Source organism: Leptosomus discolor, chromosome 5 (genome assembly GCF_034619465.1).
Source record: "Leptosomus discolor isolate bLepDis1 chromosome 5, bLepDis1.hap2, whole genome shotgun sequence".
NCBI classification, from domain to species: Eukaryota; Metazoa; Chordata; class Aves; order Leptosomiformes; family Leptosomidae; genus Leptosomus; species Leptosomus discolor.
Genome location: NC_141395.1, coordinates 34,461,107 through 34,486,742, shown reverse-complemented (window position 1 = coordinate 34,486,742; position 25,636 = coordinate 34,461,107). Strand labels below are relative to the sequence as shown.

The 25,636-nt window shown below is 37.5% G+C and overlaps 1 protein-coding gene across 4 annotated transcripts in view; it reads left to right on the top strand.

Moving 5' to 3' along the window:
• MYO1B (myosin IB) overlaps positions 1 to 25,636 on the top strand; it is a 95,784-nt gene that overhangs the window by 41,124 nt on the left and 29,024 nt on the right. For all 4 annotated transcript variants that reach the window (XM_086466140.1, XM_086466138.1, XM_086466139.1 and 1 more), the window contains exons 6-12: positions 2,259 to 2,322; positions 11,386 to 11,484; positions 11,842 to 11,945; positions 12,802 to 12,949; positions 13,630 to 13,748; positions 14,561 to 14,647; positions 14,969 to 15,034. In XM_086466140.1, coding sequence (XP_086322266.1) covers positions 2,259 to 2,322; positions 11,386 to 11,484; positions 11,842 to 11,945; positions 12,802 to 12,949; positions 13,630 to 13,748; positions 14,561 to 14,647; positions 14,969 to 15,034 — 687 coding nt within the window. The remainder of the gene's footprint in view (positions 1 to 2,258; positions 2,323 to 11,385; positions 11,485 to 11,841; positions 11,946 to 12,801; positions 12,950 to 13,629; positions 13,749 to 14,560; positions 14,648 to 14,968; positions 15,035 to 25,636) is intronic.

The following is a 25,636-nucleotide window of genomic DNA, read 5'->3' as shown; positions in this document are numbered from 1 at the left end:
AGGTGCTTTGCCTCCTTGTCAGAAATCTTGTTGGTTTCTGATGTTCTATTGAGAATCAAAGTAAACGCTAAAAAAAAAAAAAAAAAGAAAAAAAAATGAGGATGTGACAAGTCTGTGACTGGATGAAAACATAATTACAGCATAGCTGGATTCTTTAATTTTCTGGCACTGGTGGCTTTAATGTCCGTGACCATATGCCTAGCAACTGGTCTGCTTAGCCGGTCGATCTTTCTGCATGATCTTGTTTTCCATCCATATATATACATTTTTTGTTACAATTGCAATGTCAGGTTCTCATTTTCTTTCTATAATGTTTCAAACTGTGTTTAAAACTTCAGTTTTAATATAAACATTTGTAATGTTACTTTTTTGCTGGTAGGCTTTATAATTAACTGGTTGAATTCAGGTCAAAAAAACCCAACCCCAAACAGCTGAACTTAAAGTTGGGAGGTTCAGAACTGTGAGTGCTCATCATAGTTTGTCCTGCTAAAATCAGAAGACTGAATGCAACCTTGTAATTTGCTCACTTGTGTGCAGAAGAGTAATATCGTGAGATGTGTAAGGTAGACCACAGAAGACAAATTATTACACTGGGGAAATGCTGCATTGTGAGTAAAGGCAAATGGATAAAAGCCTGGGATATTGTGGCACTTTTTTTTCCACATGGGACACTTCTCTCTCCTTCCCTTCTGATTCTCAAAGATTGATGATATTGTTCCTCATGGCTATGAATGCTGTCATCGCCCCTGCTTGTGAACAGAGCAAAAGGTGTTCATCACAAGGTCAGGGCCAAAATTTGAGGGGCTGTAAAAATTATTTTTTGATAGAAAGGGTAGGAAAAAATGCAACTATGAGATGACATACTACAGAAACGAGGAGGAGACAGCGAAAAGGAGAAGAGGTGCCATTTGCAAACAGAAGTCTTTCCAGTACAAAGTGCAACTAACTACTATTTCACCTTTCAAGCCCTTGCTTATAAGCACAAAGCTAAAAATACTTTTGGAAACATACAGCTGGCCCAGTCCTTGGGAAATCAGAATTTAATTATCTGATTTAATTCTTTATCTCTGAAATTTGAATCAGATTAGAATTAACTTCAAACAAGAAAGTACAAGTACTGTCCTATCTAGCCTGCCTAAGCTGCCAGCAAGGAGAAGAATAGTTTAGATAAAGTCAAGCCAATTTTGACAAAATACAAAATTAGAAAATATTTTTGAGGGAGTCCATGTAAAGTGCTTGGATTTTATGTTCTGTAATTAAAATCAAAAGAGAAAGAAAAAAAAAAGAAAACTCTTCCTACATGCGGTGAATAAGGAAGTATAAACACAAAGCTTCTCTTCACAATAGGTTGTTTTTGTCCTCTGTTAAGTAAGCACCAGAGGGTGGTGAGATCATTTCTGTGCGTGGCTGGTGGAATGTGGTTGAATTACTACCAGCAGTTTTTATCTTTCTAAACTTCCTTGCCAATGTGAGCTGTTCTGCTTTTGCCTTTTCTACACAGTATGGGTCTGTCCATTTTATCACTGTTAAATGTAGTTGTTACTACATTAAACACTTGTCATATAAATTAAAATGATGCAAAGACCAGAGCGATCTTCTGTGATGTGGAAAAGCCAACAGAAGTCAAGGAAACACATTGCACCAGTACATTTGAAAATGAAATTGCTTTTGTGGTGACGATCTGTTAATTGTTGCCTCTGGTCTTCTGAGTTATGAGGGAAAGAGTTCAGTGGGAAAAATCCATCACTTTTACAAGGCAGGCACACACTTAGGGACAGACACCCCATGATTACTAACAGTAATGGTTGCCAGCCAGTCCTTCAAGCCAAACTGAGCAGCTACCCTTCAGCTGCCTTGATTCACGATCCAAGAAGATTTTACAGTGAGAAAACAAGTCTGCATGGAAGATAATTTCTTCCTGCATTCTTCTGTTGATAAGCACGGTAATACCTACATGGCCACAAATATTGTTTGGTGTTCTTGGCATTCTGGTGAAAGTTTATATAAAGTGCATTTTCTTCATATAAGCTTAGAAACGGAGCAAATTACCGAGTTCCATTACAAACCTGATTAAATCTATTCTCATTAAAATCTCTGGCTGTGATAATGCAGTTGTCTTAGAGGCTTTGAATCATTTTCTGGTTTTTGAAATTTGGTGAAGTATATAGGAGGTTGCCAGATTGCTCTTTTGTCCTGTAAAAATGACCAACTAACTTCTTAAAAATGTCTTACAGTCTTAAAATATGTTGCTTTCACAGGGGAAATACATGGATATTGAGTTTGATTTCAAGGGTGACCCACTTGGAGGAGTTATAAGCAACTGTGAGTATTACTCTTGCTACCAGCGTATTAACAGCTTAAAATGTTTTGTTCAGAAAGGAAGATGGTTAAATTATTGAAAAGATCAGCTGCATTTGTCTGATCGAATCTCTTTCCATTATGTGATAAATTCTGCTTTTTAATTTTATTATTGTTTTGGTGCTGAATAGTGTACCTTAGAGTAAGTGAGAACAGACTTAAAGAAGTAAGCATGAATAATGAATGTACTGTATTGTTTAAAAGTTTGAGTAATGTGCATGGGTTTGTATATTGTGTCTGAAGCTGGTAGCAGATGGATAAAGATATCCGAGACACTTTTTATACTTGAATCCCTAGGATCAGTTGTGTTATGTGATTTGATGGGTCGTGTATTTATGATAGGTGATGTCTGAGATGCTTTGTATCATTCTTACAAAACAGCATATGCTGGAGATCACTATGAGGTGGATATATTTCTTTGGGATCAAAGCATTCTGTACTGGTTTTAACATGCCTCACAGTGCAGGAAAAGGCTTATCATGAGAGCGGGTGAACAGCTGTTGAGATTAAGGCAGCAAAGGTGGCCTTGGTGAGGATGCTGCTACGAAATCTATAGCAATTCAGAAATTTTAACCAGCCTCTATTGGGAAGAAAGAGGCTGGGAACTGAATGCCAGCGCAGGATGCTTTGACTTGCTTTCCTTTCAAGAGTTTAAATGCAGCTTTTAAAAGAAATTGCTCTTCTGCGCTATATAAAGCTACATTTGTTTGGTTTTGGTTTTGTTTTTTTGTTTTTTTTTTTTAGAAGAGATGGAGAAGGGCAGTGAGTGACTATACTAGGTGTCACTGACCTAACCTTGACCTGTCTTCCCACTTAGCCAAATCCGTGGCTGTTTCTAAAGACTGACTTCTGACTCCATTGGCATTTTACTGGTTGTGAAATAATGGGGGTCATCCAAGATGAACTGTACTCTCTATATAATATAAACCTTTTAAAACGTTGGGATGAATTTTACACATAAAACTAGGTTTTGGATTTTTTTCATAGGGCAAACATTTTTTTTCTGGACTAGGTCACCTTTTGAAACTGTGCCTGAAAGCATGATTTTTGTGGCATAGTAGATCTTGAAACTCAAAGCAGTCACTATTTGTTTACGGCTGTTTATTAACTTTGACATTTGGCAGTCAGTGAAATCAGAGGCCAAACGTACTCAGTGTATTCATCAATAACATCAATAATGTGAACAAAAGGGTTCTAGCAGGGTAGCTGTGTTGTTTGTTTCTTTTTGTTTCACATTCAAAATAGATACATAAAAATGAACGCTCCTTTGTAGAGTGGACAATTCAGCAGTTTGTCTTTGAAAGTACTGTGCTGAGTCATCTAATTGAAATATTGTGTCATATCAAAAGGCGGTCCAAATAGTTACTCTATAGTTTATCTGCCTTACAAATCTTTGCATGTTGTAATTATAACATTAGAGTAATTATAATGAAGTGATGACATATGTAATCAAGGGCAGATGTATTTTTAGATCTTCCTAAAAGGTGCCTATTTTAGGCATTCTTCCTGTCTTCTTACATTTAATAAATATCAAAGAGTGAGAAGATGAATTTAAATTTAAAAATAAAGACCTTATGTGTAAGCCCTGTTGTGGAAAAGATGTTATTTGTTGAACTATGAAAAACCCGTACTTGACAGGATATATCACAGGTAAATACTGGGTTCCTGAAGCTGAGTGTTAATGTAGCTCATCTTCGATTTAAGGTTTGCAAAATTTCATAGTCCATCCATCTCTCTTTAAAAGAGAGTTTGAATTCTGTATAGTTTCAAAGCAAGTTTGTTGTCCTGCCTTGGATCTTTTCCACACATCTGCAGCATTGCATTGCAATGGAAGTGTTTCTGTTGTGAGTTATCGCTGTTCTGGAGATATTGGGGGCTTAAACCCTTTTACACCACTCAACATTTACTCTAGTTTTAGTCAATTTTAGGATTTGTCTTCTTAATTTGTCAAGTAGTACTGAAGTTTCCTGTCCTTAAAAGGGAAAGTATAATTAGTTTGTTCATAAATATTCTTTCCTTTCTGACTATCTGTTGGTTCAGTGTTAATATGATGTGAAGGTGGTAGCATAATATTTCGATGAAACTTTAGTAGTTGTATCCAATGAGCTTGACTTCCAAGCATCAATGAAGGTAGTGGGCTTTTTGGATCACAGCCTATGTCGCTAAGCTGTGTTTCATCCTGTGGGTGGCTGGAAGCAGACACAGTGAACATCTGGTGTATTTTGGTGGCAAGAAGGGTAATGGAGATAAGCTACGAATTTTGTCAGGCTGGTAAAGATAAGCAGAGACCTATTAAGCTAAAAGGTCTTGTTTGAAATGCTCTGGTCTGTCCTACTCTGAAATGCTATGAAGCTCTGTGACAGGCTAGTCACATGCCCATGACCCTCTAATGTAGCAGCTGATGCTATTGGCACCTTTCCTTGGGCCATACTCCTAATGCCCTTCAATGAGCTCTTACTTCTGAGTAACAGGGGTTAACCTACAAGTGAACCTTTCACAGGATGGAGCTAGAGGGTAAAATTACCGTGATAATGCATACTGCAGGTCCGTCCTGTCTGGTTTGCAATGAGTGGAAACGTCGGTTGGCTTTAGCAGGAACTAGTAGTTCTGAAATGGTTAGTATGCCATAAATGGAAGGGTAAACCTTTTGAGTAAAATTAGAATGGGAATAATAAAATGGAAGGGATTGCAATGGAAGGGTTTAGTAACACCTATTAAGTCAGAACTGGTACGTTCCTAAACTGAAGAATTTTATGTTTGAACAGCGTAAAAGACATCTAGAGTCACTACATGTACGTCACATGGCTACTCAGAGCTTCCAACTGCACTGATTTCTAAGGCATTTGACATATTTCTGTAGCATGGTGTACAGTCACAAAAATAAACAGAGTGGAAAATTTGAGGTGAACGTGATTTATACAAACTTCAAGTATGTTACTTCAGTCAGGAATTTTTTCCCCTAAAACTACAAAAGAAAAATTAATTCAGGTAGTGTGTGTTGTACTTGTTTGATCCTATGTCAGCAGCAACTGAGGCATGGAGGTGAGCAAGATGGTGAAGAAGGCTGAGTAAGCTGAGGTATGTGGTAAGCCTGAGTCATTCGAGTCCTCCCTTTTAGTTAGTTTTCTGTGATGGTCCCAGCTTATTTCCTGAATGGGTGGGAGATGCTGGAATCCATGTAAGGTGAGGTGCACAGTCCTGGTGCTAGCTAACAGCCAGTCCATCCATTCATGGGCTGACCTGTTTCATGTGCATGGGTTTAGGAAGCCCAAATTACTCTTGTGAGCATTTCTGAACGCTAAACCCTTGCTGTGTTGTCACCTGTGACCGTAGACATCCCATCAGAGTTTTGTAACAAACACCAGTTCCCGATTAAAGGTATGCTGCTGCTTTAAAATGTGTTTACAAACCGGTAAATTGCATTTACATTTTCTCTCACTGAATTGAGTATGAGGTGTATCTGCTCTTTCTGTCCTCCTGCAGGGCCTTTACAGTTGCTGCTGTTGCAGTGAATAGTCTGGTCAGCATTTATGTGCTCCGAGTGTTTATTTCAGAGCACTTGTGAGGAAAGGCAGTTGGAGTGTTGGGTAATTAACTTGCTTTCACCTGGGTGTAATACTGTGGAAATTAATTACAGAAACAATCAATACTATTCTTAGCATTCCATTTATTATAACTATTGTGTTAGTGAGGCTAAGAGCAGGAAGAAGGAGAATAGTAGTCTCTTTCCCACCTATAATTATAGAGTAATATGTATTATATGTAAAAATGAGTATGTTTGTTTTTGAAGTAATAGGTGCTAATTGCAATAACTTGTACAATTCTAACATAGGACACTGTCTATAGATGCCACATCTGTTTGGTACTCAAGGCAATGTTTGTGTGCACACTTGGTTCGTTAGCTTTGTGACTGGTTTTGTGTACACTAAATTTTATGGTTGAAATGATTTTGCATAGTACAATCCAAAATGTTTCACAGTTGCAGCTGTTTAGAGCTTTTGAAAAGTAGGGCTCTTAACAAATATTCTGGGAAAGATATTGTAAGTCTTAAATTTTCACGTTTCACTTGGAATTTCCCATTGAAAGATACCTACCTTTTAGCATTAGGTGATCTTCCCTAATCTGCCTAAGCCCTTCAGTCATTTAATGATTAACTAGAAGACAACAGTGGTGCAGGTGAAGTACAGTATACATAATGCCTGCTTTTGAAAAGCCTTTTTAACCAGCACAGTATACTTAGAGTCCAAATAACCAGTGATTAAGAAAGGGCCCTGTTTTGCCATCTTTTCCAGCAACAACATGAAAGAAACCTGTGTTTCTCTAAAGCAACAACTTCTTTAAATTAACTAAGTGATAACTTTACAATTTGTTCTTCTTTACAACTTGTTTGTTCGTTTTAAAAGACAAATGTAATTATCCACTTACTGAGAAATAAACGACTTGGGCTGTTGGTTTTAGTTATGTGATTGCTGATAGTAATCTCCTTTGCTTAGGGAAATATTACACAAATTTTACAATTGGGCATTATGGAAAGAGATACTCAGTCTTGTTGACTCTCTTTTAATCTTAACTTGTTCCAACATCTCCCGTGGTGTTCCTGTTAGCACAGTTGCCACTGTTTAGGCAATTGTCTTGCTTAAACTAGGAAGTGTTTAAAAACCCAAACAATAAACAACACAAAACATTTTGATCAGCTCATTTTTAAACATGGTTTATCACTTGAGTAATTGGGATTTAATACTCTTAAAATTGTGCAATCATTGTATTTTCACTGCACATACTGCCCAGATAGTAGTTTTTGTTTGATACAATTATGGATCATTTATTTCAAGAGAACATTTTTGTAAACTTGATGGGAATAATGGGGAAAAGTTCCTGAGAAACCACTACTGTATTTTCTTTTTCATCAGTGACTTACTTTTTTGATGACAGCTGAAGAATCAAGGTAGGAAAACAGAAAACATAACAACATAATGTGGCCTTAGAGATAAGGCTCCATGACTAGAAAACGTTCTGTAACTTTGGGTGAATAGCTAAAAAGGTGCTTGGTCATGGCCGGCTGAAGAGACTGACTAAAATAAACTTTTCCTGGATTATTCAGGATGTACTACGGTAGTATCATTTTTTTTTGTTTTAGTTTTCACTTAGCCCTCTCTTGAATGTTGATTCAGTTTCTAGTATATGTAGAGAAATGCAACTATCCTAAATTTTTCTGCATTGGTCAAGTTCGTGAGCAAGTAACTGAAAGGAAAGCCTGTGAATTTGTACATTACAGTTTGCAGAAGTATTCAGCATCAATTTCTTTCTTTTTTTTTTTTTTTCCTTTCATGTTAAGTTCAGTATAATGGTTCACCAGGATGCTTACACAGATCTCTTGCATTTAAAGATACTCAAACAATATGATTTAAGAAGTGTTTCCAGGGTGGACCTTTCCAAAGCAATTTAATTTTTACAGTTTCTTTGATGCACACGTTAAATGTTTCAGTTCAAGCAGCAGAAGCATTGTTAGATAACACAGAAAGAATACCTAATCCATAAATACACCATATGTAGTTCTGTATGTTCTACCTAGCTTATTCTATATAGTCTCTGTACATAATTTATATAGACTATATAACCAAATGTAATTGGGGTTTTTGCTTGTGTGAGTTTTCATATAGATAAGCACCATCTGTACACATGTGCCACTGTAAACAGAATTGCCAAGTGGATGTGTGCAGAAATCTGATGTGCATCTTTGTGTCTTCTCTTTTGACTGTTTGATCCATAGAGTTTGTAATCGTGTGAGAGTTAACACAGAAGTTACTGGTTGTTCAGCAGTTGCTTTAAGGAAAATGTATTTGGTGGATTTATTAAAATGCTAATTAGGGCAAACAAAGGGAAGATGTTTTCTTAAGAGTAGGGCAGATGGTCTGGACCTTTTCTACCAGTCTGATTTCAGTCTGCACGTGAACAGAAAGAAAAGGAAAAAAACAGAGAATGAATATGGCTTTTAAAAGAATTGGTAGCAGCTGCTTTATTAAGGTAAATGCCTGATTTTCTGTCAGTAATTGCTTTCTGGAGCTTTTTTCCTCAATTACTAAGGCCGACAGAATATGGAATATTGGGACTTTGCAAAGCTGACTGTTAACTTTGTTGCTTTTAAAAATATGTAAGATAAACTGCATTGAAAAATCCAAGACAGTTATCTCTAACATCACTAATTTGATGTATGCTCAGGAAGCTCTTTGTTAAACCTGCTGAAGGCTTACATATAATATTTTGGCAGGGTATGTGGCTGGGCTTTTATGACAGCATCTGAGTAAATTTATATGTAGAATATTTTTTAAGCCAAACCGCATTGCTTCAATATCCTTTGAAAATACAGCTGTTTCCTGAAGTGTATGTAGCCACTGTGGGAGCTGAAGTTGTTTATTTCTTTGAGATTAAATTTGGCTGCGATCTGTTCCTACACTTCACTGGAGAACCTTCACAGCCAGCATGACTCTGAACTGCCTGGTGCTCACCTTGCCTTTTTGGCCCAAGTATTAACACTTGGATGGTGGACCAGCCTCTCCCTTTCAATAATGAATTAAAAACTAGAGAGGATCAGGTATCCACTAGGCTAACTAACTAGGATGACTCCCAGTTTGAACCACAGCTCAAGGAGCAGAACCTCAACTTTAGATAAGTCAGAGGTAGAGAGGTTGCACACTAGGCTGCTGGTGGGAACTACCTTCTGATCTATGCCTTTCCAACATAGCATCAGCCATCCGATGTTAGTCATCTGTGCTTAAAAAAAAAAGGGGGGCGGGGAAGAAAGATGCCCATAGAATGGAAAAAGCATAAGTGGAAATCTGTAACCTGCCCCTTCCTAATGTAGAGATTTGCTGCTGACAATATGTGACAGCCACTTGTTTGAGTGTATCTTGGGTGTGCTTTGTCATCGGATGTGCAAACCTTCCAGGTGCTGAAACAGGGCCACTTTGGAAAGAAGGAGACCATAAGGTTATTCAGTTATAAAAACACAAATGTCTATTCCAACCAGGCTAAAATTCTGACGTGGTCACACAAGCCATTAGACGGCGAAGAGATATTTGTCTTTGTACAATCTGGGTCTTGGGAACTCTGTTCACTGTCACCTGCTGCTCTGGTTACAGTTCTCTCGGGCAATTACATGTTTATGGAATAACATAGTTCAGCTGGTCTGTAAAATATTTGAAACTCGTCCTACCATAAGCCAACCAGAAGATTAATAATACAATCTGAATTTTGTCATTGTTGTCACTGGCTAATTATTAGAGCACAAATTAATTTTTTAATCTGTCACACTGTAGTTTATTTTGAGGAGGGCATCCTACAGCTTGTATAATTTTGCGGGTTGGTCTTTGGTTCCTATTCCACAAGAAGGGGTATAAGCTTAGATAATTACAGTGGGCAACACAGGCACAATATGCTGCATGTAGCTAGCGAAAATACAAATACACCCTGTTGCACTCTTCTGTTCGTGGAGTGAACCCCAGGGCAGACACTCCCTCTTGGGCTAAGCCCTGATATGCCAGAAAGCCAGTGGAGCCCAGAGGCTACAGTACGGCACAGAGGCACCCGCTCCCCAGCTGCTTCTCCATGGTGGGGCTGGAGGGGGGGTTTGCAGCACAAGGGTGGCTGCACTCTGACTTTCAGGATTGCTAAGACTGAACAGGCTCCATTTCAGCAGAAATGGAAATCTGAGGAAAGGTGTAGTAGAATACACATCAGATACTATAGTAGTCAGGCAGGGAAAGTGTTTAGCAACCTTAATGTCCTTAAACAAACTGGTGCTCCCTTCACGTTTGTGAAACCTCATCTCAACTTTTTGGCAGCTCTTCTGAAGGGTGACATGCAAGCTGTGGTTTATTGCTCTTTTAGGGCTTTCTTCTTGCATGGGCACAGCTTAGGGAGAACTTATCCCCACTCAGAGAGTGTTGTGGTAGATGCAGGGGGGATCTCCTTTGCTGTGCACTTGGAATGAAGCACTGAATGTCTCTGTCTTCATGTCACTGAATATTCATAGCTTAGGAGAAACTGTATACTGGGAACTGTGGGTTTGCTATCTGGAAAAATGGTGTGGAGCTCTTGTGTGCCAGTGAGAAAAGAAGGAAAAAACACTTTTTTTTTTTTTTTTTTTTTTTTTTTTTTTTTTTTTTTTTTTTTACAAAACCAGCAAGTGACACTGATACCTGTCCAGAGGTTCTCTTATTGCATCCCTCTCCCAGTGGGCTGCGGACCACAGCCTTTCAGTGCAGTACAGGCTGAGCAACATTTGTATTGTCACCTCCATGGTAAATATGATGTAGAGTCTGAAGTATTTGCCATGTGTTACAAGTCAGTCTGCTTCTCTGTCTGCCTGGATTCCTGCCCTTATTTGTAAGGCTTAGAAATGCACTCATCACTAATGGTGGTGAACAAAGCAATCTTCTTGTCAAACTACTCAATCAGTGCAGTGGTGCTTTTCAAAGTGCTGCTTTTCCATTTCACTTCAACTGTCATATGGTGGAGCTTCTCTCAGTCCCACTGGGAATTATTTCATAGTCTGATGCACTTGAGGATCACAAAGTGCTACATGATTATCAAGTTTAAATTCTTTCTTTCTTTGGCTTCCCCCTTTCATTTACCCATCTTTCATCTGCTTAGCTTGTTAACATTTCAGTTCTTTTCAAACCTTCACCCATACAATCATTCCCACCAAATCTTAATTTTGTGGTGGTACTATAAATCAGTTGATGTCTTTTGAGCTCATTGCTTTCCTGACCTGAGTTTTCTTTGCATCTCATAGACTGCGGCATTTAGAAGTGTACTGGGCTTACAGCTTGCTCAAATAACTTACTTAAGAATTATGTACTGGTGTGATACCTTGTGGTAAGGTTTGTGTCTACCATTTATCATCTTTTAATTTGCTGATAATGATATAAAGCAATGAAGTGGAAAAAGATGGGGATTATATGCATATTAAAGGGTTTTGCCTGAACAATCTTGCCCTGACCTGTGAGAATTTGTTTATTTGTTTAGATCTGCTAGAGAAGTCTCGTGTTGTTAAGCAGCCAAGAGGTGAAAGAAACTTTCACGTTTTCTATCAGATACTGTCTGGTGCATCAGAAGACTTCCTCTGTAAGTGTTGCCCTTGTGCCATTTTGAGATATGAGTTATTTGTATTTAATGTGCTGTTCCACTCACATCATCTTCTGTGGGATTAATTTTTTCAAATTATTGGTGGTAGTGGCAATAGTAATACCTGAAGAAAATATATGATTTGTTATTATCCAGATATCTGAGTCAGAATTGGCTTTGCAATGTATTATAAACAAAGAAGAAAGCCTATTGTTATTCAGAAGCCTTGAAACTAAAAGATCCTTGAAGAAAACTTAGTCCTGCTAATAATAACACTTCTTGACAATACTGGTTCTGGAATAAAAGAGCTACTGACAAGAATGCTGTTACTAATGATATTTTTATTTGATTTATTAGGCAAACTCAAACTGGAGCGGGACTTCAGCAGATACAACTACCTGGGCCTTGATTCTGCCAAAGTGAATGGAGTGGATGATGCTGCAAACTTCCGAACAGTTAGGGTAAGAAGGAACAGGGGTTGGGTGTAAACTCCAAAGGGCTCAATGCTTATGCCCTCAGTCTGGCCATTCACGCTGGGCTAGGAGGGACGTCTTTTCTGAGTGCTAGCACTTTTCATGCAAGGGTATAGTGTGTTTGCACGGGGTAGCTTAGTTACAACTAGAAGATACAAAGAACCAATTTTCTGGAGTATTCTAGTAGGAATACAGAGAAGACCGAAAGAAAAAGAAAAAAAAGAAGGGGAGAAAGAAAGCCAAGACCCCTTGATCAGTTCATGGAAAAGGTTATGTTGTCTAGTTAGTTGCTTATACAACTGAGCTTCATCAGCCTGGTGATGCTGACCAAGTTGAAAGAAAAACATGGCTGGGATGGTTCTCAAGATGATTTACCATGATGTTTTTACTTGATTGTACTCAAGGACAAGAAGAAAACAGGACCCTGATACCCCATGTATGTGAATTTAGATTCTAAAAGTTACAGGCTTTTAGAGCAACAGAGTGGACTGAGAAGACAGCAGTACCTGTTCATTTGATTGTGAAAAATTGGGTTGGGTTATAAATTAAATTAAGTGGCTAAAAGAAAAAAAAATACTGCATTTTAGAAACCCATAAACTGAATGAATTCTAGAAGTGGGCTGGAATGACATGCCGACTAGATTACCAGATCTTCTTTAACCTGTCTTTTATATTAAAAATCTTACTTATCTAAGCATAATAATTATATCATGTTCTTTTTGCAGCAAAAGCGTTCATAGAACATTTCTAATTCACGCTAATAGAGATAAATGGGGCATTTTGAAGTATGATCTATCTAAATGTAGATTCTTTTATTTCATAACTTTGTCTGTCCCCTTTCCAGAATGCAATGCAGATTGTTGGGTTTATGGATCATGAAACACAGTCTGTTTTTGAAGTGGTGGCAGCCGTTCTGAAACTGGGAAATATTGAATTTAAGCCTGAATCTCGCGTGAATGGCCTAGATGAAAGTAAAATCAAAGATAAAAACGGTAAGATAAGATCAGTGATGGGAGGAAAACCACTAATTTGTCTGAAGTCATTATTAATTTTGTAGTTTCTGTAGACATACAATATCCTTACAGAGGAATTAAATTAGATCATTTCCAAAAATCACCCACAGGCAGATATGGGTTGAATTCTGTGCAATTTCAGTCACTCTGTTTGAAATTCCAAAAATGACTATTTTCTTTTTTTCCACTTTATTGTCACTTTCTTCTGAGATGTTAAATGGTGCTATGCCTTTCTGTAACTGCTTGGTTATTCTGCAGTGGAGGCTTTTTGTTCTTTTGCAGTGGGTATCTCTGTCTGTAATGTCAGATTCATTCGGTCATGTTTTTGCAGTTGATACATTTTCGAAGTTCATTTATTTTCATTTGAAAATTTTTCATCATGAAAAATAGTCTTTGATAAATGGAAGAAAAGTTTCTTCACAGAAATAACCAGATAGAAAGTGTTTTCAAACCAATAACTCTGGTTCCTCATGCTGTGCATGTCTTTAAAAACTTTGCTTGGTAGGCTAGGGGGCAATGGGTGTGGATGGGGGACACTTCTTTTGAAGAAAACCTGTTTTGGGAAAATGGTGAAGTACTTAAAAGCTAATAGTTTTGGGGAAGAAAATGCAATGATACAAAAGGATTCATTATATTTACACTCTCCTTTTTCATGCTAGAGCTCAAGGAAATCTGTGAGTTGACGGGTATAGACCAGTCTGTATTGGAAAGAGCTTTCAGCTTCCGGACGGTTGAAGCCAAGCAGGAGAAAGTTTCAACAACACTAAATGTGGCTCAGGTAAAAAGGGGTCCTCATTTTAAAGGAAAGAATTGTTTCAAATTGCAATTTATTCTACATGACTAAACTATAACTGCCCAAATGAAAACTACAACTAATAGGCTGTACTGAATAAAACATATCACTAGCATAAGTGTGTTTTTTCTTCAGCATTTTCTAAGTGTTCAAATATACTGGGTGTTTTGTTTTTGTATGTGAATTACCTCAGAAAGATGAAGGATAGGAAAATGTGGCAGAGAATGAAAAAATGAAACAGTTCTGCACAAAAGGCGTATTGAAAGTATTGTGGCAGGCTGTTTTTGTTTAGAGACACTGGTGTAATTTCATGTGAGTTGTACGCCCAGGGCTGCTGAAAAACTTTTGCTGCTGAAAAACTTTTGCTACCAGTGTGAATTGATCTTTCTGTAATGCTGCGGAGCCAGTGTGATTGCCACCTGTGTCTCATCAGCTCAGGCTAGCAGGAATGTTGTTTCCCTTGCCACAGCTGCTCAAGTCCCTTTGCTTAGGATTAGGATGGGTGATGTGAGTCTTTTAGAGGATACCCGGATGAGCAGGAAGGGAGTTGAAGTACCCTGATTGTGGCCTTTGTTCCAGCCAGCCTGCGGCTGGGAAGGCAGAGGGGTGCACCAGCAAGCCGCTGGTGCTGCCAGTGTCCTCACACCACTGGTCTGGCTCCAGTGCCTGCTTAGGCAGAGGCACTGCTGCCTGAGCCATTCTCACTCTGCTCATAGCACCTGTAAGATGTGTCAGTAACATAAAAAGTTTGGGATTAGCCCAGCATTTGTAATGTTTTTCTTCTCTTTTCTGTTTAGGCTTATTATGCTCGTGATGCTCTGGCTAAGAATTTATACAGTCGACTGTTTTCTTGGCTTGTTACCAGAATCAATGAGAGCATTAAGGTATCGTTTTGTGCCTGTAAATAAACCAATAGAAATCCTTAAATTAAAATGGGCAGTAAAACTGGATTTGACAATTTCATTTTTCCTGGTTGTACACTGTTGCACATGGTACAGGTGAATAACTGTATCACAGCTCAACAAATTGCTGTCTGCTCTGTTTATAAGCTTATGAAAATATTCACCTTAAGTGTATTTTGGGAAACCATGCTTAACGTTTTAGTTTATAGAATTTGACAGCCTGCTTATGACATACATTAGTTTTCTTGATTCGCAAGTATGAAGTGTACTGATGACTGACTCAATGTTTAATTTTTTTTTAAGGCACAAACAAAAGTGAGAAAGAAGGTAATGGGGGTGCTGGACATCTATGGCTTTGAAATTTTTGAGGTAAGACCTTTATAATGATAAATTTTTAACGTGAGAGCTGTTACTAAAGCTTAATAGAGTAGTTCATGAATTTGTAATCAGAATACACGTAATTTGAGTCAAGTGTGTCATTCCTGACAAAAAAACACTAGAAAAATAAGCCAAAGAGAGATATCTTAAAATGTCTGGCAATTGAAACAAAAATTTATGAAAGCCACACTTGTTTTTTTTACACCATAGGTACATAAATATTTATGATGGGTAAACTAAATATATTTTGTTGTGACATACGTTCTGAGCATTAGAGTAACTGGCATTTTCATTTCTGCCCTGAGGCATTTTGTGGATGTCTTTGAACAAGCTTTGTATCCTTTAAAAAACTCAACAAAAACTATAAATGCTTTTTCCTGTCAAAATTAAATCAGGAATTATATTCCATTTCATCTCAATTCACTTAGATAAATATTCTGTACTGATTCCTAGTTAACGATCTGTGGCTCACTGCTGTTTCTTTATGATGGTATTTTCAGACTGGTGGTATTTTGAAACAAAAACAATCAATCAGGAGTTTTTAGTTGGGTTAGAGAAGAGAAGGGAGAGGGAGATTTCATAAATCTTATTCTGACAGTTTATTTAAAGAGATTTATAGATCTTGGTTGGAATTGGTATAGTGTTTAAACTAGAAACTTAACTGGGGAGAAAAATCAGTAGAAAACATTCAATCCTTACCCAGTTCCCTACATCCCTCTTGAAAATCCAGGGAGTGTGTAGAAGATGGGAATAGTCCAGAAAGGAGTAATTATACATGGGAGGGTGATGTAAGTTTTATTTCAGAAGCATAATATCAAAGTATGTGTGAATCAAAATACCTCTATGAAGGGGAAAAACAAAGCTGATGCTTGGTTCAAGGTTTTACTAAACTAGGTTGTATGGTTTGCATTAAACATAAGAGCATATTTATGAAAATATATTGCAAGTGGTCAGGTGGCTGAATGGAAATCTCAGTGCCAGATCTCTTTGGAGCTGGTCCTTGACGTACCTTTGGAAAGATGAACACTGGAATAATACTGCTGGCATCTTCAGGCAAGACTCTTCACTAGCTTTTTCTTTTATGTTTGATTGAGGATAAACACGTGGGGTGGGGTGGGAGACAGAAGCTTGCACTTGCACAAGCCAACTGAGTAATTGCGTTTGTGGGATAGTGTTCCAGAGACAAGGTTTTCTTGCAGGTAACTTTCTTTTTTAATAGGAGTTCAACATCTTAGAAGGTCATAAGTAAGTAGTTGAGTACAGGAGGTGTAGTTTTGCAGAAGAAAAGTGAAAAAAACAAGGCTCTTTTCACTTGCCTTTCTTACTGAATTACAGTGTAGCTTTCCTAATTCATACAAACTCAACAGCTTTAAAATAACATGGGTAGTTATTGGTCACTCCTTTAAATGCTGAGTATTGGTTCTGCTGGAGAAGGTGGGAAAGGTTTGCCTTGTGACTTGAGGATCAAATTCATCTGTCCATTCATACAAGACTGGACTCTTCTCATGAGTTAAGACCTGTGGTGAGAGCAGTAGCCAAGCAGCTTGGTTCAGCATCACAGAAATACTGGAATTATTTCTGGTCATTCAAGACAGGAGTCAGGTAGTATGCCAGGAACATACATGGCTTGTGCTATACCGTATGTTTGAAAAAGAAACTTGATTGGTTTAGGTTTCTAGAGGTAACTAGTGCAGTTACTGGTATTGGGACTGCGTGGCAGTACTGTAATTCAAAGAGTGAATGACAGAAAAACAATCCATTAGAAAATCCTGAATCAGCTGTATTTCCAGTACCACCCACTTAGCCATCCCTGTGTTCCCAGGCAGGTTAATTTTATAATCAGAAACTGCTGACTTAATTGGACCAAAAGCAAAGATATTCTTTCAAGGCAAAACAAAATGAATTTTCTGTGCAGCTCTAGTTGGAACAAAAGGTGATGTTATGCCATAATCCTTAAGCTGAGTAAAAGAATTCTGTAGTGAACACTCTACAGGCAAAGTGTAACTCATCTTGTAGTAGCTTGAATGAATGCCATGTAGTAAGGTCAATTCAGAGGATGCCTGCCAAATATTTTTATGTCAAGTTTTGTAACAAATGCTTACAGAAAAATAATTATTATTGGGAATTTATGTAACCGCTTCACAGAAAAGATATTGTTTAAAGTTAATCATATTAAAACAATCAATAAATGAATAAAAATTTAACACTGTACAATACCATTACTCAAGGAAAATTCAATAACATCTTTATAGCATAAAATGTATAGTGGAGTTTGGAGTGTTTTGTTGTGTGGTACATTTGTAAACATGATAGCTAAACATTCAAAATATTATCTGAAGTGTAGCTAATGGTAGTAGCTATATCCATCTAATTGCAAATTACTTAAAACCTCTACCTAAAAGTGTGCAGTTCCCTTTTAAACCTCATTCTTAAGTCACATTTTGATTTCCATGTCTGTTCTTGAAGGTTAGAACTGACATCATCCCTACAAAGAATTTTTTTTGTCAAAAATGTATTTGAAAGACTTCTTCATCTGTAAACTTGTGCTTTTTAAACTTGTAAGCTATTTGATATGCTGAAGGTAAAAAAGCCTACTTTAATCATGTTTCTACTCAGGAAGCAGATAGGTTTATCATTAGTGCATGCTCTTTGACCTAAAGTGTCCTTGTAACTTGGAGACAGAACATATCAAAAAACACAGGCGGTGTAGTAGGAGGTTTTTGTACATATGCTAAATATTTACACATGAAGCTTAATACCATTGAAATAAGTAGCAAGATACGTGTTTATTGAGGAGTGGGAGGGTTTTTTGTTTGGTTGGTTGGGTTTTTTTTCTTCTCTTTTAGTATTACACTTACCCATCAGGATCACTGAAAGAATAAAGTAATGATATTCTAATTTTCCTGTTTTGGCTTGAGATTCTCACCTAAAAGTTATTGGTATATGTTATAGAACAGCCTGCTTCCACTGCAAAAACATTAGTTTGCTACGGATGTTTGAGGGTTTTGTTTTGTTTCATAATGGGCAGGGCAGACAATATTTCTTTGGTCTTATGCTTTTTTGGGTGGTTCCTTAGATTATCCTACAATCCTCCTGTAATAAGAGTAAAGAAATCCAGATTTACCATTCTGAAAGATCCTACTCTGCACCTTCTGATGACAATAGCAGTCTTGTTCTATTATATGCAAATAGCAGTTTATATAAATGTGATTTTTTTCATCTGTTTTTGAAAGATTACTTTATATAGTGTCCACTGTAATTTCTGCAATTTTCTGTAATTTAAGATGAAGTTAATTTACAAAGTAACTGGAGGTTTCTTGAAAGTTACCAAAGGAAAGATACTGGAATATTGATAATGATGGCATATACTGTTTGGGATTTGGTTTCCACTGGTATTTTTATCAAGCACAAACCCCATTTTTCAGATGGACCCAAAAGCTATCCAAGAAAGCAGATTTAAGACCTTAGCTATCCAAACATTTGGATTAGGGAATTTGAATCTATCAATAATCCTCATCTTCTGTGGGTTTGGCAGATGTCAACAGCAAGCTGGGCTAAACAATCCACAAAATAGGCGCTGTAAAGCTGTGTTTAGTTTTACATCCTGCCATGCCCTTTGTGTCAAGCTGTATTCTGGGACTGAATGTTTTGAAAGTGAAATGCTGAAATCTTGGATGTCTCTGTGTGAATTGTCTATGGGCAAGGATTTAGGGACTAGGATTAGGGTGAAAATGCAGGCTACAGGACTGGGTTGGTTGTGTAATGCTACTGGAGCTTGAGCAATAGATTGAAGCCTGACACTAATTGCTTCAAGAATATTTATCCACATTTTTGAGTGGCTACATGCATAGTCAGTCTGCAGTCTAGACTCTGATTTTAGGTGGGGTAGAGGTGATGGTTGGTGGCACTGGGAATTTCAGAACCAGCTTGATTGCAGACTTGCTGGGGTAGGTTTAGGGCTGGTCCCATTTTATTCCATGTTTGATTCTCTGGTTTTGGGCAGAAATGGTTTCTGCATCTCTGCAAATTGTTGGAGTATGTTTGTGGAAGGGGTGGGGTTTATGAAAAAGAAATAAAGGCTGTAGAAGGCCTCAGAAGACTGAGGACCTGGCAAGTTTCAACAGAGATGAGCAGAAGACTCATTCTGTTTGGTTTGGACATTTATTTTTCTGTTGTGTAGATGAGGGTGGGCTAGAATATGTGAAAATGAGTAAGTGTGAATATTTCATTTTGCCTAGCCTTCAGAGATAAAAACGTCTGTCTGTGCTAGTTGGCTTAAAGGCTTTATTCTGAATTTTCAGGCACCACTATGTAGCTGGTCCATATGACAAAGCTAATGATTTGGAGTGCAGTTTTATCAAAGTTAAGGCTGCCAAACAAGGCTTGTTCTTGAAACTTGCCAGGCCCTGAGAAGACAAAGAGTGTGAATGCTTTCTGCTCAATCCCTTGGCAGAGCAGTTTGTTCCGTGTATTTTAGCCTGATGAGAAGCGAGGATGCGCCGGGGACAGAGCTGCAAAAGTGAAGGCTGCAGGAAGAGAGGAACTGTTTCCATTGGGCCCTCGGACATCTTCTGAGGGTTGACCTGAGGTCGTGTGAATGCCTTGTCTTTCGGGACAGCATCTGACCAACTCCTTTTGCTCCAGGTACACAGGAACATGCAAAGACATTCTGCATAAAACCCAGCAGTAAATAAAAATACCAGCAACAGGAAAGCCAAACAAGCCACCCAGCAGTAAAGCCAGGTCCATTTCTCACAGTCTGTGATGCACTTTGATAGTGCTTCTATTTATTTATGTCAATTAGCTTGCTGCTTGTGTGTAGAAGTCCCTTGTGGTGATGGAAAGAAGCTTAGTCATACCGCATGTACTACATGAACTGTCATTGATAAAATACCAGTATCTTTATTCAGGGAATCCATTAGAAATATGAAGAATGCAGTTTCATTATATTAACTTGTTCATAGTTGTGGTAATAATCTGTTTTTAGAGGGAGGTAAACAAATAAGGAAGCAGTTAAACATTGAAAATACCTTTCTGAGATGTTTAAAGCATGAAAAAATTGGGGAGGTATTTCCATTTTTACCACTTATATGGCAGCTTGGTCCCGTTACTGAATAGTTGCTTTGCCTTTTTCTAGCCTGTTCGTTACATGGAGGAAATTACAGTTGAAGAGCACGCTGAGCTCTGAAAGATTGCTGCTGGCCCAGAGACTTTCCCTCCCCAACCCCCAAAGGATGATTTTACTGGAGCAGGGTCTAGTTATTTGCTAGAAGCACAACTATTAGAGAGGGAAAAAAAGCATACGGAGAAAGTCGGCTTATCAGGATCTTCTTTTATCTTCTTTTTTTTTTTTATTTTTTTTTTTTGTTTTTTCATTCTTTCAGGCTTTGGGGACCGTTTCTTCATGTGTTGACTTTGGCTCTAACTCAGCCATAGATACCTGTTATCTGCGATCTGCTCTAGCAGTTGCCTAAAGCTCCAGACTGTAATTTCCAGCTGCCCTTTCTAGACCCTCTGCCTTGCAACAGATTTCCATTTCAAAATTATTCAACCCTTTTTTGATGCCCATCAGCATATCATATACTGGTGTGGCAGTGCCAAAATGTGTGTACCCGGCCCTCTATTCAATTTAATTGCACAGGGCAAAGCACAGTCTAGTGTGAAAGAGGAGAACTGAATTTTTAATCTGTAATTGATCGACTACATCTGCTGGCAGGTGTTATGAAAGAGGGGAGCTTTACAGAGAGGGACCCTTGCTTGGAATCCTAGGTGCTATGGAGATTTAAAATACGGTTAAAGCAAGAATTTCTTTAAGTGCTAGGATGCTCAGAAGCAGAGGTGCATCCAGGGAAGTTAATCCCCATTTAATGAATCACATTATTATTTAAGTATTTAGAGAGGCTTGTTTTGCAAAACACAGGTTTATGAAGTAAATCCCATTGGCTGGCTGTTTTCAACAAAGGAAATACTTGAAGTGCTGGAGCAAATATACACAAATGCTCTGCTTCAGGTTGTGAGAATAATGTTTTGCCCTACAGCAGCTATTCTGTCTTAGTAGAGAAATGAGTATGATTATGTAGTAGGTTCTTGCCTATTTGTAATTCCTGTTGTTCCAGGACCGTAATTTATCAGGTTGAGTTTGTTGGAGTGATTGTACCTGAGTTTCCCTGGGGATCGCACATGCAATATGTGCACTGGATTCGCTGTAGTTTCTTGCCCTTTTAACTCCAAATTTGATTTAGATCTGTCTGTCCAGACACCACAGCTAAGACCAAGGTCAATTTCAGGGTGCCCGGTTCTCTACTAGTGCCAGTAGCATCAATAAGGACTGGAGTTCGTTGTGCTATGCAAATATGGGAAAGGATGATCCCTGAAGCTTCAGCATGTATCTTTCTTGCTTCCATTAGATACACTGAAACATAGTTTGATTACATATATGTGGAATATTTACAATTAAATGATAGGCTTCTCTGGTTCTTTGCCTATAGAGTTATTAACACAAAAGCACAGAGCTTATTCTAGTTTACGTAAGATGTTTTTCAATTAAGTGTGATTACTTGGATGTTTGTATATGTAAACAGAAAAGTAAGGGATAAATATTGATAACATATCTTCACTAACTGCAAAAACTGTAAAAAGAATTGTTGTAACTCGGTCACATGTAGCTCATTGCTTTCTAAGATAAAAATAATGGTTTTTTTAAATTTTCTTTAAATGCACTTTCCCCATTTTGCCAATTTTCATTTTCTAGTATTTGTATTTCTTAGTTTCATCTCATAAACTCGTATGCTTCTGTGGTCATATGTAAAAATCCCTATTCCCAGACACCACAGTAGGGTATAAATTACATTTGCTGCTTGGTTTCACCATTCATTCCACCATTCATCTCAGTGAAGCCAGTATGTTGGTGTTTTATCATCGTTAGTTTTGCTATCTGGCTTTTTCTCTAGGAGCCTCAGTAGTAGTCAAGGGCCTGATTGAACTACCTGAGGTCTCCTATGTTAGGAGAAGGTCAGAGACTTCTCATGCCAGGAGCTGTGTGGATCTTGAAAAAAGTTACCATCTGAGGCTGTATGTGTTAGAGCAAAAGCATCAATCTCTGTATGTCTTCCCACCCACCCTACTGATCAAAAAATTCATTTTTATGGCATTAGTTTTGTTGATTTCAACAGATAGTCTCATAACTTGAAAAGTTTAGGTTTGGGGTTAAACTATGCTTTTCCTTTAAGTACTTTTCATGTATTTTTTAGTTGCAGGTGTTCATATAAGTGATTTGAAAAGGTGTTGCTGAACACCTCTTTGTCATATGGTTGTAGACTGAGCAATATGTAGATTTTTGAATTGTCTCTCAACAAGAACTGGTATGATGAAAGATTAAGAAGAAAGAGGAAATATTGTGAAACACCTTGTATAGGTCTGATACTGATGATATAGCTGAGTCTGTAGATTTGGATCAACAACATATGCTTGATTTGGGGAAAACAGTGGAGAGGACATGAGAAAATGGAACACTTAAAGTAGGACTTTATTAGGCAAGCGGAAGATAAGAATTTATTCCTACCTACTAGTGTGGAAAAGTATCCAGTTTTCCTTTTTAAGTAGCTATCTTAATTGCCTCAGTGTCTCTGGAAATCTCTGGAGTCTGGGTCTGCAAAAGTGAATTTGAATTCTCTATGGAGAGAGAAGATTAGGAGATAGCTGGTTTTCATAGGAAAATGCTCTGATTGAAATGTTTTGTGTTCATAAATCTAATGCAAGAAATAACAGCCAGTGTAAGCATATGGAGACATTTCTGTCTAAGACCAGTAAGAGACTCTCAGCCTATTTTTTTTTTTTTTTTTGACAGAACTATTTTGCGAGTTTGCTATTGGTATTTTACTGATATAACAACATATAAGGTCCATATATGTTCTTTCAAATGATTCCATGATACGCATGAGTGGAATTTTACAAAGAAGAAATTAGGTAAAATATTAAGGAACAAAAAATCCTTAGACTTTCAAGCACCTGTATGTAATTCATGTGATAGCACGTTCAAACCTAGAACTTGCTATCTTTTCATGGTTGACTCTTAATAACCTGAGCGAGTACAACCTCGTGATCTGCTTGTGTATATAAGCACTATATTTTTGCATGGAGCAGAATTTTTTAGAGTTCAAAAATTTGCTATTCATGAAATGCCACCCTGATGCCCGGTAGCTTGAAGGTTGATAAAGAAAGCTGTAGGAACAAGACATCATTATTTGTGAAGTGACATGGTGAAGTATAGGCTTTGATTTTTTTGTCAGTAAATTTTTCTACTTGTCTAAATGTATTGTTGCACCTGATAGAAGATTGAGAGGATAAGCAGAGGCTGGTTGGTTGATCTGTATCTATAAATTTGACGTGAGTTTAGGCCTATCTTGGGTGACATTCTGTTTCCCAGCACCTTTAATTTAATTTGAGAGACTGAGTGGTTTTTTTCTTCCCCAAAGGTGGTCCCTTGTATTCCATAGTGATTTCAAAGGGATAGTTTGAAATGCTGCTATAAAAATGCAAGGATTGAAGTGATGATCTCAACATTAAAGTAGCAGAATTACAGCTTGGAAGAGAAGCTGACACTTCAAGAAGTGCTGGTCTTTTTTTTTTTTTTTTTTCCCTACAATTTCCAAAGAATATTTAAATTTACTAACTCTTCCTGAAATTTTGGGTCTGACCTTGCTGCTTCTGTGTTGGTCCAAACCTTTATGTCGCTTAATGCTAATGGTCAGTGTAAAGAGCAAGTACAGTCTCTGACAGCTGGGTCCTTCCAGCCCCTTTCTCCTGAATGGGTTTAGTGATATGCTACCATTGATATTAATCATTCTGTACAGCCTTCTAAAAAACAGTGTCAAAAGTCCTTTAGATTCCTTCTAGCTCTGTCGTTAATTTCTAGGAGCCTTCATTAAAATTTTGGGGGACAGTTAATTTGTGATCATTCTTTGCTTCGTGAAGCCCTCACATCATTAAAAATTATAGATATACAATAAGGGAGAATAAATTCACAATATCTGTTGCCTCACTCAGATTTGCTCAGAGATAAACACTCTAATTGATTTTTCATACAGTGTTTCTTAAAACCTGTAAAAGGAAATGTCTCTTTCTGAAGTGTGTTTAATTTACTGAATGCCTTCTGGTCTGTTCAGAGTTAAGCGTTTTGAGAATTTCAGTAGTTCCAGACATTTTTCCTTATTTTCTTTGCTATAATTAACTGTTAGCCTTTTCCTTTGTATGGTACATAAAGAACAAAATCACTACTGCTCTTCAATGACTTTTTTCCTGGAATAGCAGTTTTCAGTGGCTTGGCTATGTCAAATAGAATTTCATAGCTTAAAGTGAGTGATTCGTGAAGAACTCTGTGGATTCTGGTTTGCCTTTCTTTGGCAAACCATAGATATCACAGATACATATCAAATCGGGAAAGCATCTAGCAATTACTTTACTATATTGTTAATGACCTTTTAGTTAGATGGTTTAGCTGAATTTGCAGTTCAGTTTCCATTCTCTTTTGAAGGCAAAGACTGTGTATAATATGTGAGCAAAAAGTCCTGTAGTACTTGTAATTGGAATAACATGATTTTTTGGAGAAACAATGGAATAACATGATTTTTTGGAGAAACAATCTTTCTGCATTGGGTGGCATGTGCCTGGAAGGAGGATGCAGAGTGTGTTTTACCCTTCCTCTTTGTCAAGGTGATGTGTCAGTTGGCAGCCTTTTACTCCAAACTCAATGTATCTAAAGTGATGGCCTTATCTGAACGTGGCAAATAAACTTTTACTCATTCTTTCTCCAGTACTCTCTCTTCCCTTCCCCATTCTCCTCTCCCTTTACTGAGATTTATCTACCACAGGTTATATATATATGGCTTTTTGAGACAAAGGATACAGGGTGATTTAGAGATGTGACAATGCAAGAATGCAGTTCTGTTACACTCTGATGTGCCTCACTCCCTTGGTTTATTTAATAATCTTTGGATGGTACCTAAAGATACACTCATCTACAAAGAAGTAATATGTAATTTATGTAGTACTTCAACATTTTAACTGACAGACAAATATAAGTCCGATAAAAAGACTGATCTACTTGGTATGCTAAATAAATGCTAATAGTTATATTCTGTGCTGTTATGGAACTAGTATAAGTACTGACTGCAGTTTATGTAATTTCTTTTTGCAACAGAATGCAGTAAGTATGACTTGTTTGCAGTGCTGATTTCGATGCATGCCAAATTTTAACTTTCTCATCTAGACCTATGCAAGTTTCTCAATCTCTGATTGATAATTGCAGTTGGTGTGAGGGGCAGAGTTTGATGTGGCTGAGAAGGTTTGGTGATCAGCTATGATTTTGCTTTATCTAAAACTAAAATGATAAAAGTAATCTGTGCTACTTCAATATTTTCTAATCTGCTTGTGTGTTCCTAATCTTATTTAGCAACCAGATCCTTAATTTAAACATTTAAATGATTGCGGTTACCCTTAGTCATAAAAGTTTTATCACCATAATGTGAACTTCACAGGTATTGTATTATCAGACTTACTTAATAGTGTAAAAAGGCATAATGGTTTGTTCTGCAC